Source organism: Marmota marmota, unplaced genomic scaffold, assembly GCF_001458135.2.
Source record: "Marmota marmota marmota unplaced genomic scaffold, marMar, whole genome shotgun sequence".
Classification (NCBI taxonomy): Eukaryota; Metazoa; Chordata; class Mammalia; order Rodentia; family Sciuridae; genus Marmota; species Marmota marmota.
In genome coordinates this window covers 2,811,169-2,827,906 of record NW_025999925.1, presented here as the reverse complement: position 1 = coordinate 2,827,906, position 16,738 = coordinate 2,811,169, and the positions used below count along the sequence as shown (strand labels likewise).

The 16,738-nt window shown below is 39.0% G+C and overlaps 1 protein-coding gene across 2 annotated transcripts in view; it reads left to right on the top strand.

The window, feature by feature from the left end:
- Arhgef28 (Rho guanine nucleotide exchange factor 28) overlaps window positions 1-16,738 on the top strand; it is a 293,756-nt gene that overhangs the window by 137,545 nt on the left and 139,473 nt on the right. For both annotated transcript variants that reach the window (XM_048800140.1, XM_048800139.1), the window contains exon 7: window positions 999-1,068. In XM_048800140.1, coding sequence (XP_048656097.1) covers window positions 999-1,068 — 70 coding nt within the window. The remainder of the gene's footprint in view (window positions 1-998; window positions 1,069-16,738) is intronic.

Below are 16,738 nucleotides of genomic sequence, written 5' to 3'. Positions count from 1 at the left end.
TCAGCACCCCCTAGTATAGAACTACTCTAGTCCATCTCTTAAGTCCCTGGAGGCCCTGGAAGAGAGAACACCATATCCTGGAAGAGGTGCTGGGCAAGTTAGTAGCCCAAACAGGGCGTGTGACTAGACATTCCCTGCCCTTTTGTGGTCAACGAGTTGTATATTTTTTCATGTTATTTTTTGCTCTGGCCTCAGGATGCTCTTCCAAGATGGTCAGAATGAGGCAATAGATCCACTGGGCTGAAGCATGCCTGGTAGGATTCAGGGGTCTGTATCAGTTGTGTGGTTTCCCACCCAAGGAGGCTGAAGATTTATTTTGGAACATGTGCTAATGCACTTTTGGGCTCTTTCACCATTTGGCACATCAGCAAGTGATTCTGCATATTTTCACATTTTTGCTGGCTGTGAGTAGTCTGTCTGAAAAGAAAATCCAGATGGTCCCAAGAGGGCAGCTTTTCTCTAAGGCCTTTGCAAGGCTTACCAACTTAGTTTCAGCAGGTATAGCTTGCACTCATGGTGCCAATTTGCAGCTCAAGGTGTGGTTTTCTACTTTTTTGGTCCATGGTCATCCTGGATCCTACCTGTGCTTGTGGTCCTATCCTGTCATCCAACCCTCCAAGGTCCCTACATCTTAGGGTCTAGGTGTGGGTTGCTACTGGTGAGCAGATGCAGTGTCCCTTGTTAGCAGTTTCAAAGATGCTCTGTTCTTTTTCTGGTTTACGCATAACATTCCTGAGAGCTTTCTGATTGTTGTGACCTGCAGAAGCAGTCAAGGATTAGTGGCAGGGACAGCTTTGGCCCCCTTGCCCCTGGATTTCTCTGACTTAGCTCCCTGTTATTCTGGGACAGTGACTGTGTTCTCCCAGCAGTTTTTGCCCACCCTTGTCTTTCCCAGCCTTCCCAGCTCTCAGGTTCTTGATTGTGACTTTTCTCTCTTTGTTGTATATCAGAAGCCTCAAATAGTTTTCAGTGATTTTTTTTCTCCCTTCATTTCTTAGGCTCTTGAGCAAGAAGTCAGGCCAGAGGAAAGACCAACTATGCCTTCCCGAGTTGCAGAAACTGAAGAAGGTACGTATGTTCCTGCCCCATTAGGCAACCTAGAAAAGTACCAGGACTAACTAGCTAACTAGTCTGCTAAAGTGCATGGCAAAATTGCATGAACTAAGAGGCTCAGAGGCAAGATCTGGGGTTAGTGGTGATTACAAAGCCCCTGGATCCTCTGACGGCACCAAATGCAGGGTACTGTTTGTTTCCACTTTTCTTCCACTAATGTTCACTGAGAGCTGTTTGCAAGCCCTTGGCTGGGTCTTCACATTCTTGATCTTTTGAGCATTCTCTGTACACAAAAGATTGTTTATATCTTATTGCTAGTTGCTTCCCTTTTGCTTCATACTTTAGTGAGGGTATTATGTTGATTTTGGTTTTTTAAAATTTTATGTGAAGATCAGGTTACATATATTTGGAGAGGTAGATTTGTGTTATCTGTTCATTTAATTTCAGGGTAGTGAAGGAAAATTATGAAAGTTTAGTCTGATCATTTATTTAGTCCTTCCCTCCTTTATTCATTCTTTTGCTCATTTAACCTTTGTGAAACTTCTCTTCTAAGTTAGGTCACCAGGTCTTAAAGGGAAGCTTTGAAAATCATTAAGATATGTTGGTTGGCACAAGGGGTGGGCAGCACCATTGGCATTTAGAAGTAAGGGGCTGGGGTCCTAGATGCTTATCAAGATACAGGCAGTCCTGCCTAAGAGTTGCCCTGTAGAGCTAATTTCAAGACTGAATGCACAATTCTAGTGGTAGGAGTTCACACAGGAAGATATTTTTATAATACGTTACCACTACATTGTTCCCCATCATAGCACACAGAATCATTTTGATGCCACCCTTGAACCAATTCACCTGCAGGAATACCATTAATCTTCATTTTCTCTAACTTGGCAATTTATTAGGGTATTCAATCCTTACTGTAATTCATATAGTTCCCTCTTTTCCATGTACACCTGAATCTGGTCTGTTATTAAGTCTTAGTAATAAGCACAAGTTTTTATCTTAGGAAGCCTTCTCATCTGTTTTTTGCATATTCCTGTATTTTTTTGTCTGGAAAAAATTCTGGTTTTCAGAGAGAATCCAATAGTTGCACACGTCTGACCACATCATTGTGTCTTCCAAGGCAGCTAAGGAGAATGTTTTGTATGTTGAAATACAAAATATCTTACTATCAGTTGCTTTCCTTTTGCTTCATACTTTAGTTAGGGTATTATGTTGATTTTGACTTTTTGAAATTTCATGTGAAGATCATGTTATGTGTATCTGTAGAGGTAGAATTGTCTTGTCTATTAATTTTATTTCAGGGTAGTGAAGGACCATTATGAAATACCTGCTAATGTAAAGGGACATTGGTCTGACAGGGCTGAGAATCTCCATGCTAGATGCTGTCTTTTGGGAGGTAAACAGGGCAATGTCCTGGTTTCTACCCTACCAAGGTTAACAGCTGGTTAATACCTTCGATCTTGCTTTTAATTGACAACCTAGATACAGGATTTATCAGATAGCATAATCTTTGCCCTACATTTGTTGAAAAATTGTCCCAGATAAGAAGTATCTATGGTGAGCTGCTAGAAGTCTGTGTGGCCTGTCCATGCTGCCCCTGCTCCTGGGTCAGTCCTGATCAGCTGAGCTTCCTACCTAGCCTACATCCTCAGGGCTCGTGGAGTTGCCCTTGTTTTGGGTGGTGCTGCTGGCTGTGTTGGGGAGGAACAAGGGGTCTGCCTGCCTAAGGAGTTAGTGGGTTCCTTCAGCTTTATCCTTCAAGACTGTGAGGAGAAACTTCTTCCTGGTCTATTGTGGGGAATGCTGGCTTTACCTGAGCACCTGGCCCAGTTTTACTGCTATAACTAAAACTGATCAAGTTTCTTACTTCTTGTTGGCTGGTACTAGCCATGAAGCTGTCACTGGCCTGCCAATTGCAAATAGCTAGGGCACTACATTTTATGTTGTCCTTATTTTTTTTTAATTTAAGCCTCTACCCTTGCTTTTTTAAAAATTAATTTTTAAGTTTATTTTTTATTAGTTATACATGACAGTAGAATGCATTCAATCACTTTGATATATTATACATAGATGGGATATAACCTCATTTTTCTGAGTATACATGTTGTAGAATCATATTGGTCATGCAGTCACATATGTACATAAAGTAATAATGTCTGTTTCATTCTACTATCTTCCCTATCCTCGCATCTCCTTCCCTCCCCTCCCTTCATTTCCCTCCACCTAATCTAAGGTAACGCTATTCTTCTCTGATGCCCCTCTCCTTATTGTGAATTAGCATCCACATATTAGAGAAAACATTCAGCCTTTGGTTTTGTGGGATTGGCTTACTTCTCTTTGCATGATATTCTCCAACTCCAACCATTTACTGGCAAATGCCATAATTTTACTCTTTTTTAAAGCTGAGTAATATTCCATTGAGTATATATACCACATTTTTGTTATCCATGCATCTATTGAGGGACACTTAGGTTGGTTCCATAGTCTAGCTATTGTGAATTGAGCTGCTATAAACGTTGATGTGGCTATGTCACTATTGTATGCTGACTTTAAGTCTTTGGGTATTAACCAAGGAGTGGGATAGCTGGGTCAAATGGTGGTTCTATTCCAAATTTTCTGAAGAATCTCCATACTGCTTTCCATAGTGGTTGCACTAATTTGCAGTCCCACCAGCAATGTATCAGTATACTTTTTTCACCACATCTTTGCCAACATTTATTATTGCCTGTATTCTTTATGATTGCCATTCTGACAGGAGTGAGATGACATCTTAGAGTAGTTTTGATTTGCATTTCTCTAATTGCTAGAGATGTTGAACACTTTTTCATATATGTATTGATCAATTGTATTTCTTCATCTGTGAAGTGTCTGTTCAGTTCCTTAGCCCATTTATTGATTGGATTATTTATTTATTTTTTGCTGTTGTTGTTAAGTTTTTTGGGTTCTTTATATATCCTAGAGATTAATGCTTTATTGGAGGTGGATGTGGTAAAGATTTTCTCCCAATCCGTGGGAGAAAATCTATACACAGATATACATGTACACACACACACACATACACACATACATAGCTCTCCTCACTTTATTGTTTCCTTTGCTGAGAAAAAGCTATTTAATTTGAATCCATTCCATTTATTATTTCTTGATTTTTGTGCAGGGTGAGAGAGGTTTAATTTCATTTTGCTACATATGGATTTCCAGTTTTGCCAGCGCTTTTTTTTAAGTCAACTTCTAATTTTTTTTATTATCTTGTATATCTTTTCTCCATTGTTTTTTTTTGTTTTGTTTTTTTTAACCATATGATTTATTTTTATTTTTTTTAGTCATACATGACAGCAGAATGTATTTTGACATATAATACATACATGGAATGTATACACATCAATCATATTGTCTGCTCTATTCTGCTGCCCTTCCAGAGCCTTAGGTTTTAAGGAAGAGCTTTAGGGCTGATGTATGTTTCAGTCCTGGTTCACTTCCCACTATGACAAAAGCAGGGAGGCTATGGTCTTATTGGTTCTGCATAATATTTAAACAACAAAAAAGAACTAAAGAATGCCCTATAGTCCTACTGAAATTGAGGAGTATCTGAAGCAATTACCTTTTATTACTCTTAGTTTCTAGATCTTAATTTTTGTATACTGCTTTATCTGTTGGTTTTTGTTTTCTCAAATGGAAGTGACATGAACAGCTCTAACATTTAAAAAAAGTTTGCTGACTTTGCCACATCCATTCCAAGAACTGGAAGAAGAGTGCATTACACTTATTAATCCACTGATGCTAAATCTATTGTTAATAAGGTATCAGATAGGTCAGATTGTCATTCTACTGAACACATCTGAACACCTGACCATGCACAGGGTATGATCACATTTTAAATCTAGATTAGAAGTTCTCCACTGGGGATAATTTTTCAGTGACCCCACAGGGGGACAGTTTGCAGTGTCTGGAGACTTTTATGGTTTTCACAATGGTGGTAGGGTGCTTACTTGCAGCTACTTGTCAGAGTCCAGGGATACTGTTAAGTATTTTATACTCCCCTACCCCAATAATGATGTTACTCAATACATCAATAATGCTGATATATATAGAAAAATCCTCATAGCTGGGTGGGGTGTTGTCTGTAATCCAGCGGCTCAGGAAGCCAGAGCAGGAAGATTGCAAGTTCAAAGCCAGCCTCAGAAGCTTAGCATGGCTCTAAGCAACTTAGTGAAACCCTGTCTCAAAAAGTAAAAAGGGCCAGGGATATGGCTCAGTAGTTAAATACACCCGGGTTCAATCCCTGGTATAAAAAAAAAAAAAAAAAATGCGGGGTTGGGGGGTTGGGATGTGGTTCACTGGTTAAGTGCCCCTGGGTTCAATCCCCAGTAACAAAACAAAACAAAACAAAACATATGGAGTTCATGGAATAGAAGGCTCCATAAAGCTAGAGAGCAGGAGTAATTGATGATTAAGTGTACTTAAGAGCTAAGGTCACAGTGCAGTTGCAGTTGAAGATTTCAGATGTGCAGTAAATCTGTCTGAAGATGCGGTCTGGAATAGTCATAGGAGTAGAGAGGACCAAGTTGTCTGACTGAGTTCGGTGATGCATGCCTTAGAAGGCAGGAGGATCACAAGTTCAAGGCCAGCCTCAGCAACTTAGTGAGACCATTTCAAAATCAAAATAAAAAGGACTGAGGATGTAGCTCAGTGGTTAAGTGTCCCTGGGTCCAATCCTGGTATCAAAATAAATTTTTAAAAAGTCTGATTTGTAATACATCAGTTGACAGGGAAGACATTCATTAAACAGAAGTGCATATGGTTATGCTGGTTTTTTCCCCAGTGTTTTTGTACTATAACCCTAATTTTCTTTTTTTTGGGGGGGGGTGGTTATTTTCATTTTATTTTATTTTTAAAATTTTTTTATTATTAGTTGTTCAAAACATTACAAAGCTCTTGACATATCATATTTCATATATTTGATTCATGCGGATTATGAACTCCCATTTTTACCCCGTATACATATTGCAGATTCACATCGGTTACACATCCACTTTTTTACATACTGCCATACTAGTGTCTGTTGTATCTGCTGCCTTTCCTATCCTCTACTATCCCCCCTCCCCTCCCATCTTCTCTCTCTACCCCATCTACTGTAATTCAATTCTCTCTCTTGTTTTTTTTCCCTTTCCCCTCACTTCCTCTTATATGTAATTTTGTATAACAATGAGGGTCTCCTTCCATTACCATGCAATTTCCCTTCTCTCTCCCTTTCCCTCCCCCCTCTCATCCCTGTTTAATGGTGATCTTCTTCTCATGCTCTTCCTCCCTATTCTGTTCTTCTTTTCTCCATTGTAATCCCCCTTTAAACTAATTTAGAAAAAAACCAAACTCTAAATAAGTACTTAAATTCCAAGTTCTTATATTTAAGGGGCTTCCAGTTTGGGGTTGGGGATGAGAAAACAAGCTCTCTCAGAAAAGTATAATTGCTCTGGGAGTCATTTGCAGATCACACTGTGAGCATACTGCAGACTTGACAGTGGATGGATCAGGGGAAGCTTCTTGAAAGAAATACCCCCTGGAGCTGTGAACTAATATAGGGAAGGCTTCCAGATGGTAGAAAAACATGCAGTATGGACTCCTAAATTGGAGGATGCATCAGGGGAAATGCTGGTCATTTTTTAGTCCTAGAAGTATAGATGTTTGTGTGTGTGTGTGTGTGTGTGTGTGTGTTTGTGAGTATGTGTGTTTGTGTGTACATGTGCCGCAGTCTGGCTGGGCACAATCAGGAGCCACTTGTCAAAAGAAACTAACTTTATTTTTAGAACCACACACGCCAAACAAAACAGCCTCTCAGGAAAAACCCTCAGAGCCCCAACTGACACCACCAGCTTCCCACAAGCCTCTCTCTCCAACACAAGCCTCTCCACCTCCCACAATCCTCCTGCTCTTGAGGCCGATTGGCTGGGTGGTGTGGGCAGAGCCAAAAAAGTCCCCCAATGAGCAGCTCCGTGGTCTGAAAGGGCAGGGAAACAGCCCAATGAGCATCACCGCAGAGGAGCCAATCAGCTAGATGTTGCTGGGGCTGCTGTGAGCCAATCATCAGCTGGCAGTCTGAAAGTTTGCTGGGGCCCCTTCGGCTGTGGCTCTCAACATACATGTACATCTGTGTGTAGTGGTGGTGGTGATACCAGGAATACAGGCATCAGAGGCAGGCAGACTGGCAGGACATATACAAGAGGCCAGGAATAGGAGCTCCTCCCCGACTGCTCTACAGCTGTTTGAAACAATTAGATTAGATTATTAGTTTAGAATGGTCATTCTGGAGGGAATATAGAGAATAGATTTGCAGGGCCAAGTGGAAATCTGGGAACCAGCCAGGGGTCTGCTGAAAGGAATGCAGCAGATGGGCTGCACCACAGCAGTGTAATGAGCTGGGAGAGGTGGAGACAGGTGAGTCCTTTCCTGAAGGTGCAGGGTCTAATTGGGCCAGAGGTGAGGGAGAAGTCTAAATGATTCCTCCTTTCCCTGGGTATGGCTGTAGGTGGGATAGGCCTTAGAGCAAGCAGAATTGACTAAAAATGTACTCAGTTTTGGATAGGTTGAGTTTGGATGGACCTGTGAGGCAGCCAGGTAAAGAGGGCTGCAGTTGGATGGTGGAATGTGATGGACATCATCATCCAAAGAACATGTATGAAGACACGAATTGTCAACCTACTTTGTATACAAACAGAGATATGAAAAATTGTGGTATATATGTGTAATAAGAATTTTAATGCAAAAAAACCCACAAAGTACATGTATAAAGACATGAATTGGCGTGAACATATTTTACATACAAAGTTTTTATGAAAAATTGTGCCCTATATGTGTAATAAGAATTATAATGCATTCCACTATTGTGTATTTAAAAAAAATAAAATCAATTAAATAAAAAAGAGGGCTGCAGTCACTAAACTAAAAAAATGGGTAGAAATTTAATTCCCTTTAGTTCCATATTAATAATGTGTGTATTTTATAGTACATCTAGATACATTTTTGTATTTATCTACCCTTGAAGGAATATTAGAAGCTGTATTCACATTCCAGCAGAGGGCAGTATTCAACTAATATGAAAACAGTTTTGTTCATTCAGGAGCCCACAGAGATGCAACTGAAAGAACAAAGCATTTTGAGCATAAGGACTTCCTTCCTTTTTCTTTTAACCATAAACTTTTTTTGAGATCTACTAGAAGATTTTTTTAAATGAATTGTGCTTTTCTGTGCCTTTTGGGGTAATGAATGGATGAGGAGCTTGCCTTTGTAGCTGTCATAGGTTATAACTTGAGCCTGGAAATTAAGTCTTCTGCCTTTGGGTGCAATGAATGATTTTATTATTATTCCTATGAACCAATTATGTTTGCATAATTTCATGATTATAATTGCACTTCCAGAATAATAGGAAGCTATCCTGAATGAATTAAACGGGCCCAAAAGTCATCTCATTTTTTAATATGCTCAAAATTAATAGACCATTAGTATTTATTAATCCACAAACTGGCTCTATGTTTTTCTTTGCTTTCTTGTTGTTGTTTGATCTCTCTACCTTAGGAATGCCTGAAGAGCATTGTATAGAACACCAGTCTCATAAGATATTCTGAAAGATAAAGAATCTTTGGTCAAATAAATAGAAAATGCTGTATATGAATCCCCACACTGGAGATGCAAATGCATTTAGTGTTTCATAAGTTCTAGGAAGTGATGAGTCAGGAAACCCATGCAACCTTATTTGGCCTAGCAGATCCTCAGCTTAAAGAAGCCTTTAAGAACCCCTTTCTGTAGTTCTCAACATCTCATGGAAATAATGTCCAGAAGGCAATTTGAAGAATGATGCTGTTCTTCATTTCTCCAGACCCTCTTCTCTCTGGACTTATTTCCTCCATTTTCACTATCACCTGGGTTCTTGGCATTCATCACTATAGTAATGTCACACTGGACAGGATCCAGGGAGGTATTTTCAAACTACTTGTGATTGCCTTGAATATTCAAGACCCTACAGGCCTCCCTACACCTCCACTGAAATTCTTTTTTCTAAAAACTGAATTAATACATATTAATTGTACATTAATGGGATTCGGTGTATTATATCCATACATGCATATGACATGCATGGATCATATTTCTTTTGAGAGCTACTGCCCTCCTAGAATCTATAGCCATAATGCAAGACAAGAACAAATACGATGTCTCTTACCACTATATAAATCCAGTTGCTTTCTTTCTTTTTATTCTTTTATAGTTAAAAGAAACCGTCTGTATGATATGTTGTCTCAGCTTTTGTGTCACTGGTCTGTAACTTTGTTGACTTCCCCCCATATTTTCATTAACAAGAAAATAAATTCCAATCACAAAAAAGAGAGGATGACATTATTTCCTCCAGGACTGAGGCAGAGGCTCAGATGTGATCTGCAGGAGGAGCCATGAATCCAAACACAAGACACAGTTTGGGAGGACAGGGGTCCTGTAGGCTCCTTTACCTAACCATGCAGTAAATATTTGAGTGCCCACCTTATGTCCAGCATTGTTCTAGGCACTGGTTATACAGCAGTAACCAAAAAAACAAAACAAAACAAACAACAACAACAACAACAACAACAAACCAACCAAATAAATAAATAAATAAAAGAAGAAGGAGCAAAGTGAGAAAAGCCCTCTCAAAGAATTTTCTTTTATTAATTTCCGTCAAGCATTTGTTAGTAGTTGCACTATGTGAGTAGCTGAGCTGAATGAAGTGTGCACACTCAGAACAGACATACCAGCAGTTCTTGGGAGGGACATTTCTGGGAGTCAGGAATCAGTTTTCTCATTTTATGTATGAGGAAGTGGCAGTACCCAGAGGTCATTATGTTACTTGTCTGAGGTGACACAACTTTCCCAGGCTGTTAGAAGTCAGGTCAGGAGTCTACCCTCTTACTCACCACACTACAACATACCAACCACCCCCATGTAACAGAGGATCTATTGGTTTAAGTGTTTGGAGTGCTGTTTTAGAATTTTCTCTAGCATTTGTGTGATGGAAAAAGTGTAAACATCAGAATCATTGCTTGGCAGGGAGCTCTATTCCAGATGGTAATCTGTCTCAAATCCTGATGAAGGGAGATTTGTGACCCGCATGCATGGGCTTGTCTAGATGACACATACCTGCAACAAGCAGGCTCTGCTAAAGCCTCAGCTCTGCCCTGGACTAGATTTTCAGCACCATGCAAATTACCCCGCTGTGTTTGCTTTTGCAGAAAATGGCGGGTGGAGGTAGAGGTTGGGGTGTCATATGATACTTACTTAATAGTAAAAATAATATAAAAATACAGTATCTAATGAGGTCAATGCTTAGCACATGATGTCTGGTTCTGAGCACAATGCCTGCCTATAGTGAGTTCAATTATAAAGGCATAGGTTTTGAGATACTAGAACATGACCATTTATAAACAGAGTTTTTGCCTGGACATTCTTTAGATGGAGGTATGGCCCTTACCTGTGTGCTTTGATTTGAGAGATACAGAGAGGGTTGCATGGTGGATTCTCCTTATTTCCTACAAGGCATTGGGAAGACAAGAGTGTTTTTATCCACACACAATTTCCTCCCCAAGATTTCTCAGTTTAAATACTCTAACTCAGGGTTTTTTAGAACTATTGCATGTGGTTCAATTGTTTTATCAAAATATAGGTCCTTTAAGCCAGGACAGCTGGGGATTGAGGGATTGAGGACAGCAATTCGAAAACTTTCTGCAGGATGATTATTCAGTTGGGGACACAACCATATCCTAACCCTCACCTGGAATTTCTATCCAAGGCCTTGATTAGTGTCATTTATCTACAAGTAGGGGATTTTGGCATTTTGACATAATTTAATAGGCCGGGCATAGAAAGACAGATGCTGCATCTCTCAGTCATAGGTGGAAGTAAAAAAAAAAAAATTGATCACAGAGAAAGAGTAGAACAGTGATTACTTGACAGACAGTAGGAAGAGAGAGAAGAGGAGCTAGAGGGAGTTTAGATGACAGCACCAATATACAGTTCCACAGGAGGAATCCATTCTGTGTCTACAGCACAGCACAGTGACTATCGTTTACAACAACGTGTATTTTATAAAGATTAGAAGGGAAGAATTCATAGCCTCCAAAAACAAATGATGGGAATGGTAACTATCCGGATCTGATCATTACACAATGTATACATCTGTCAAATTACCACACTCTATCCCACCTCCCTAGTACAAGAATATGTCAATTTTTAAAAAAATTTAAAAATACACAGAGAACATGTCTCCCAGCTCCAGGAAATGATTTATAGTTGTTTCTTTCATTTTACAGAATACTTCAGCCTTTTCTGAGTTTTCTTTAGAGTGACTTTGCCAGTTTTTTTTTTTTTTTCCTAAAAGGACCAATTTTCATTGTTAAAAGTACCAAAGATAAGATGGAATGTCAAGCTGGTCGGATGCTCATTTTGCATATTATTATAATAATATCAGTATTTTCTCACACAAAAATCCAAATTCTCTTCCTTACCGCCAGTTCATCACAGAATTAAAGGCTCAAACTTTGACCTATAGAGAATTTGAGAGATCGTTTAGCTGAACCACTGGATGTGTGAACTCAGGGCTCAGAGGCTCCTCAGAGCTCACCTAGAGGCAACAAATGCAGTTCACATCTGCTATGGAGCCTTTCTTCCAGCTGGCTCAGGTTAGCAGACAGGAGAGTCAGTGAAGGATTCTAATGAAGTTGAAATTAGCTAACCGTTTTCTTGAACTGAACTAGAATCTAAGCTTGAAGTCTTAGGGACAAAAAGTAATTCTAAATCAAAATTATGCTCTTACTTCACTTTGAAATTTAAGACTTGGAGCTTCTGCTTAATTGATAACTATAACCAAATCTGGGGGCTGCAAGTATCTTTTTGTTCCCCACAACTGTTTTTTTTTTACTTTGAGATTTAATGGGGCAAGATTGTATAGGAGATGTAAAAATCTATATAAGAATATATTAAATATAAAGAGTTGAGTATGGTGGTACATCCCTGTAATCCTTGCAACCAGGGAGGCTGAGGCAGGAGGATATCAAGTTTGAGGTCAGCCTCAGCAACTTAGGGACACCTTCAACAACTTAGTGAGATCCTCTCTGAAAAAATATAAAAGGGCTGAGGATGTGGCTCAGTGGCTAAGGCTCTGTGTTCAATCCCTGGCACCAAAAAAAAAAGAAAAAAAAAGAATATATTAAACAGAATATCATATGACTCAACAAGTTCACCCATAGGTATATATAGGTATATATTCAAAAGAAATAAAAGCATATCTACACAAAAACTTGTACATGAATGTTCATAGCAGCATTGTTCATGATAGACATAAAGTGGAAACAACCCAACCCAAATGTCCATCAGCAGAGGTATTAATAAATAAAATATTGTGTGTGTGTATATATATATATAGATAGATAGATAGATAGATAGATAGATAACAAAATACTATTTGTCAGTAAAAAAGAATGAACTACTGATACAGTACTGCAGCATATATGAACGTTGAATCCCTCATGCTAAGTGAAAGAAGACAATCACAAAAGATCTTGGTGGCACACATCCGTAATCGCAGCAGCTTGGGAGGCTGAGGCAGGAGGATCATGAGTTCAAGCTAGCCTCAGCAAAATTGAGGCACTAAGCAACTCAGTGAGACCCTGTCTCTAAATAAAGTACAAAATAGGGCTGGGATGTGGCTCAGTGGCCAAGTGCCTCTGAGTTCAATCCCCAGTACCCCCGCCCCTCCCCCCAAAAAAAATCTCAAAAAAGATCTCATATTGTGATTCCATTTATATGGAGTGTCCAGGCTAAATCCATTGAGACAGAAAGTAGATTAGTGGCTGCCTAGGGCTGGGCTGCAGGAGTGGGTGGTAGTGTGGTTGGGGAGATATGAGATAATGGATGTGGGGTTTCTTGCCGTAATGAGAATGTTCTAAACTTGATTGTGGTGATGTGGCATAGCTCTGAATATACTAAAACCAATTGAAATACATGTGCTAAATGGGTATATTTTATGGTATGTGAATTATACCACAATAAAGCTGTTTTATATATCTCTATAGAAATAATTTATGTATTGATGTAAAATAATTTTAATATATGATGAGGATTCTTCTTGCCCTCCTCTTCTGTAGGAGGGATACATACCAAAATTTAACTTAATGGTGGTTATATTGATATTTTTTATAGTCCTTTTAAAGAGTTCTTGTAACTATTGTTGAAAAAGTATTGGAAGTAATTTAAATTAAAAACTGTATTTCAAAATGATATCTTACATTCTTTCAGAAATAATGCAGAGAGTAAGTACAAAAACTACATTCTAAAAGAGCACAGTTTGGAGTTCCTCCAGGGCAAGAATTTCTTTTCTCATCTTGATAGCTTTTCCAAGGCTGTAGTTCAGTGGGGATGGGTAGAGCTTGTGAAATTGACTGGAATGTTGGGGCTTTTGAATGAACAAAGCTCATTTTGATATTTCTGTAGATAAATGTCTTATCATTTCTCCCAGTGCATATTTATCCTGGGCAGGCAAAATTAAAGTGCTCATTAGTACTCCCACTTTTAGGAAAAAGCACCTAGTATGTCTAAGCAGCAGATACAAAAATTGGACCAACATCAATTAGAATGTTGGGACAGAAGTTCAAGTGTTATAATTGTCACTGAATTAGGAGCGTTTGTTCCCTTTGCCGTTTTGGCTCTCTGGCAGTTGTGAATTGGGTGTGCAACATGTTGTTGTAGCAACATGGAGGTGAAGTACTTGCTATGAGGCACCAAGGGACTGACAGCTGGTAGGGTGGGGAGACAGCAAGGGAAGTCACTCATCTATCTGGTCACTAATAAAATAGTTCTAGTTGTAATAAAACAGAGCTAGCATTGAAAGTGTTGGATCAATGAGTCAAAAAGTAAGCAGCTTTCCCCTGCCTGTTCTGCTCTGCAGCTTGCCTCATGATCTACCCCATCTTGTCAGCTGTATATATTTTGAGCCTCATAGGTGTTGGTGCAGGAGAGAAACATTTATTTGTTTGGCACCTAGTATGTGCCAAGATGGAGATACAGATGTTGGGCCAAAATCAATTTGGTCCCAGCCCTCCTGGTATTCATAGCCTATTGGGAGAAAATGAGTCATTCAAAGACTGTGAACTGTTCCCAGTGTATTGCCAAAGGGGGGTACCCAGGGCCTGCTGTAAACAGTCTCAGGGTGTTTTTTTTTTTTTTTTTTGGCATTCATGTGGTGGGTTGAACAAATGGAGAGCATGACCCTTGTTTTCCAGCTGCGTTGTTGATGCTGTTCTGCAGATTGAAGCCAGGCGTGGACTTGGTTGTGGACAGTTGAACCTGAGGGCAGGGCAGCATTGGTGGTCTGGCTGGCTCTGATTAGGATCCTTCTCCCCCTCCTTCCTGGGGAAGGAGTCGGATGGCATAGCCAAATGGCAATTAAAGGAAAATGTGGAGCATCTTGTGTCTTTGGTGTAAGCTTTTTCTTTGCCTAAGCTTAGACACTGGTTCCATTTTGCAAAAGGAGACAGTAAAACTTGTGAACAGAGTTGAGATTGTTTTAGACAAATCTGCTTCTTAATGACACATTGATATTAATCTTGCAGCTACTTAACCCTGATTTAAAAAAAAAAAACCTGTTTGCTAATGCTGTGTCACTAGTGAACATAAGTACTGGAGATTAGCTCTTGTTCTATTATAATTTGGCAATAAAAAACATGTTTATCAAGTTTTGTAAGTCTGATTTAGAGGCGTAATCCTTCCTTTTGGGTGGGCCTCCAAGGCAAGATTAATAGGCCTTGAACACAGAATAGCTAGAGTTACTGATACCATTATCTGCTGAACGTTGCTATAGCAATCAGTGGTTTAATTGCACTATGCAATTGGTGGTTCTTGGGTTGGTGTAAACGGATCCCACTAATTTAGCAGAAACTCTCCTGGAGTAATTTAATTAAACTCTGATAAAATGAGTGCTAAATTGAAAGCTCTAAGATATAGTTCTGCTTAGTCCTAGATTAATTAAAGATATATTATTATCCTGAATCTGCACATTGTCACAAAGATTTGTAAGTTATTTTAAAAATGAATTATACTTTCTGTGAAAATTTGTTGGCTTTAATATAGTTTGTAGCAGTTGCTTTAAAATGGAAAAAATCACAGTTGATGATAAGAAAAAAAAATGTAGGCATCCAGTGATCAGCACAGCAACCTTTTGGGGCAGGAGAGGGAAGGAAACTGAACCTAAGCTACTGGGTGTGAACATGTCATCTTTTTCATAAACAAGCTGGAATAAATGGGTACCATTCTGAATAAATGCTATCTGTATGGACTTTTTTAGAAATGAAATATAATGATCATGTAGGAGCTTATGGTATGAGATGGCTTTAAAGAAATATCCTATAATGGGGGCTGGGATTGTAGCTCAGTGATAGGGCGCTTGCTTAGCATGTGTGAGGCACTAGGTTTGATCCTCAGCACCACATAAGAATAAATAAATTTAAAAAATAGGTGCATTGTGCAAAAAAAAAAAAAAATCTTAAAAGAAAAGAAATATCCTATAATGGGCAAAATAAAAGTGTGACTCTCAATGTCTAATGCAGATGTATCTGTTGAAACTTTGGTTCTGATTATCCTTCCCTCCTTCTTTTTAACACCTTGGAGTTAATCTCCACTTACTCCAATTTTTACAATGTGAGTGTATGAGTTTCAAGACCAAACCTCTGCTGTGTGCCTAAAATATGGTGAATGCCATTCTAGGCGATTCACATTAGTATTCTGCATCTGTAAAGTTGGACAAAAAACATTAAACTTGCATTTTGGATTTTGGCACATACAAGGAGGCTTTTAAAAGGTGAAGAAGTTGGCCCATTAGATAGTCATATCCCTGGCAATGTCGTTTATGCAGATGTTACTCTGCTGCCACCTGGAGGCCTGGTGTGGGATGTGCATCTAAAAGCTGGCAGGGATGCTGAGTAACATGAACTGTCCAGGCTGGGTGTCAGCCACAGCTCTGTCCCTAGGACTCCCTCCCTGTTGAGAATTGTTCTCATAGCCACAGAATATCGGGGTTATTACATCTTTATTTTTTATCATGGAAACTAATATACAGTATGAATTCAAGAGTGATATACTGTTTTGTAGTGTAATTATAGTATTCTTTTTTTTAATTTTTAAAATTTGTTTTAATTAGTTATACATGACAGTAGAATGCATTTATACACTTTGATATATCATATATAGATGGGATATAATTTCTCATTTTTCTGAGTGTACATGTTATAAAATCATATTGGTCATGCAGTCACATATATACATACAGTAATAATGTCTGTTTCATTCTACTACATTTCCTATCTCCACATCCCCTCTCCGCCCCTCCCATCACTTCCTTCTACCTAATGTAAGGTAATTCTATTCTTCTCTAGTGCCCCCCACCCCCTATTGTGAATTAGCATCCACATATTAGAGAAAACATTTGGCCTTTGGTTTTGTAGGATTGGCTTATTTCTCTTAGCATGATATTATCCAACTGCAACCATTTACTGGCAAATGCCATAATTTTACTTTCTTTAAAGCTGAGTAATATTTCATTGAGTATATACAGCACATTTTTTTATCCATGCATCTATTGAGGGATACCTAGGTTGTTCCATAGTCTAGCTACTGTGAA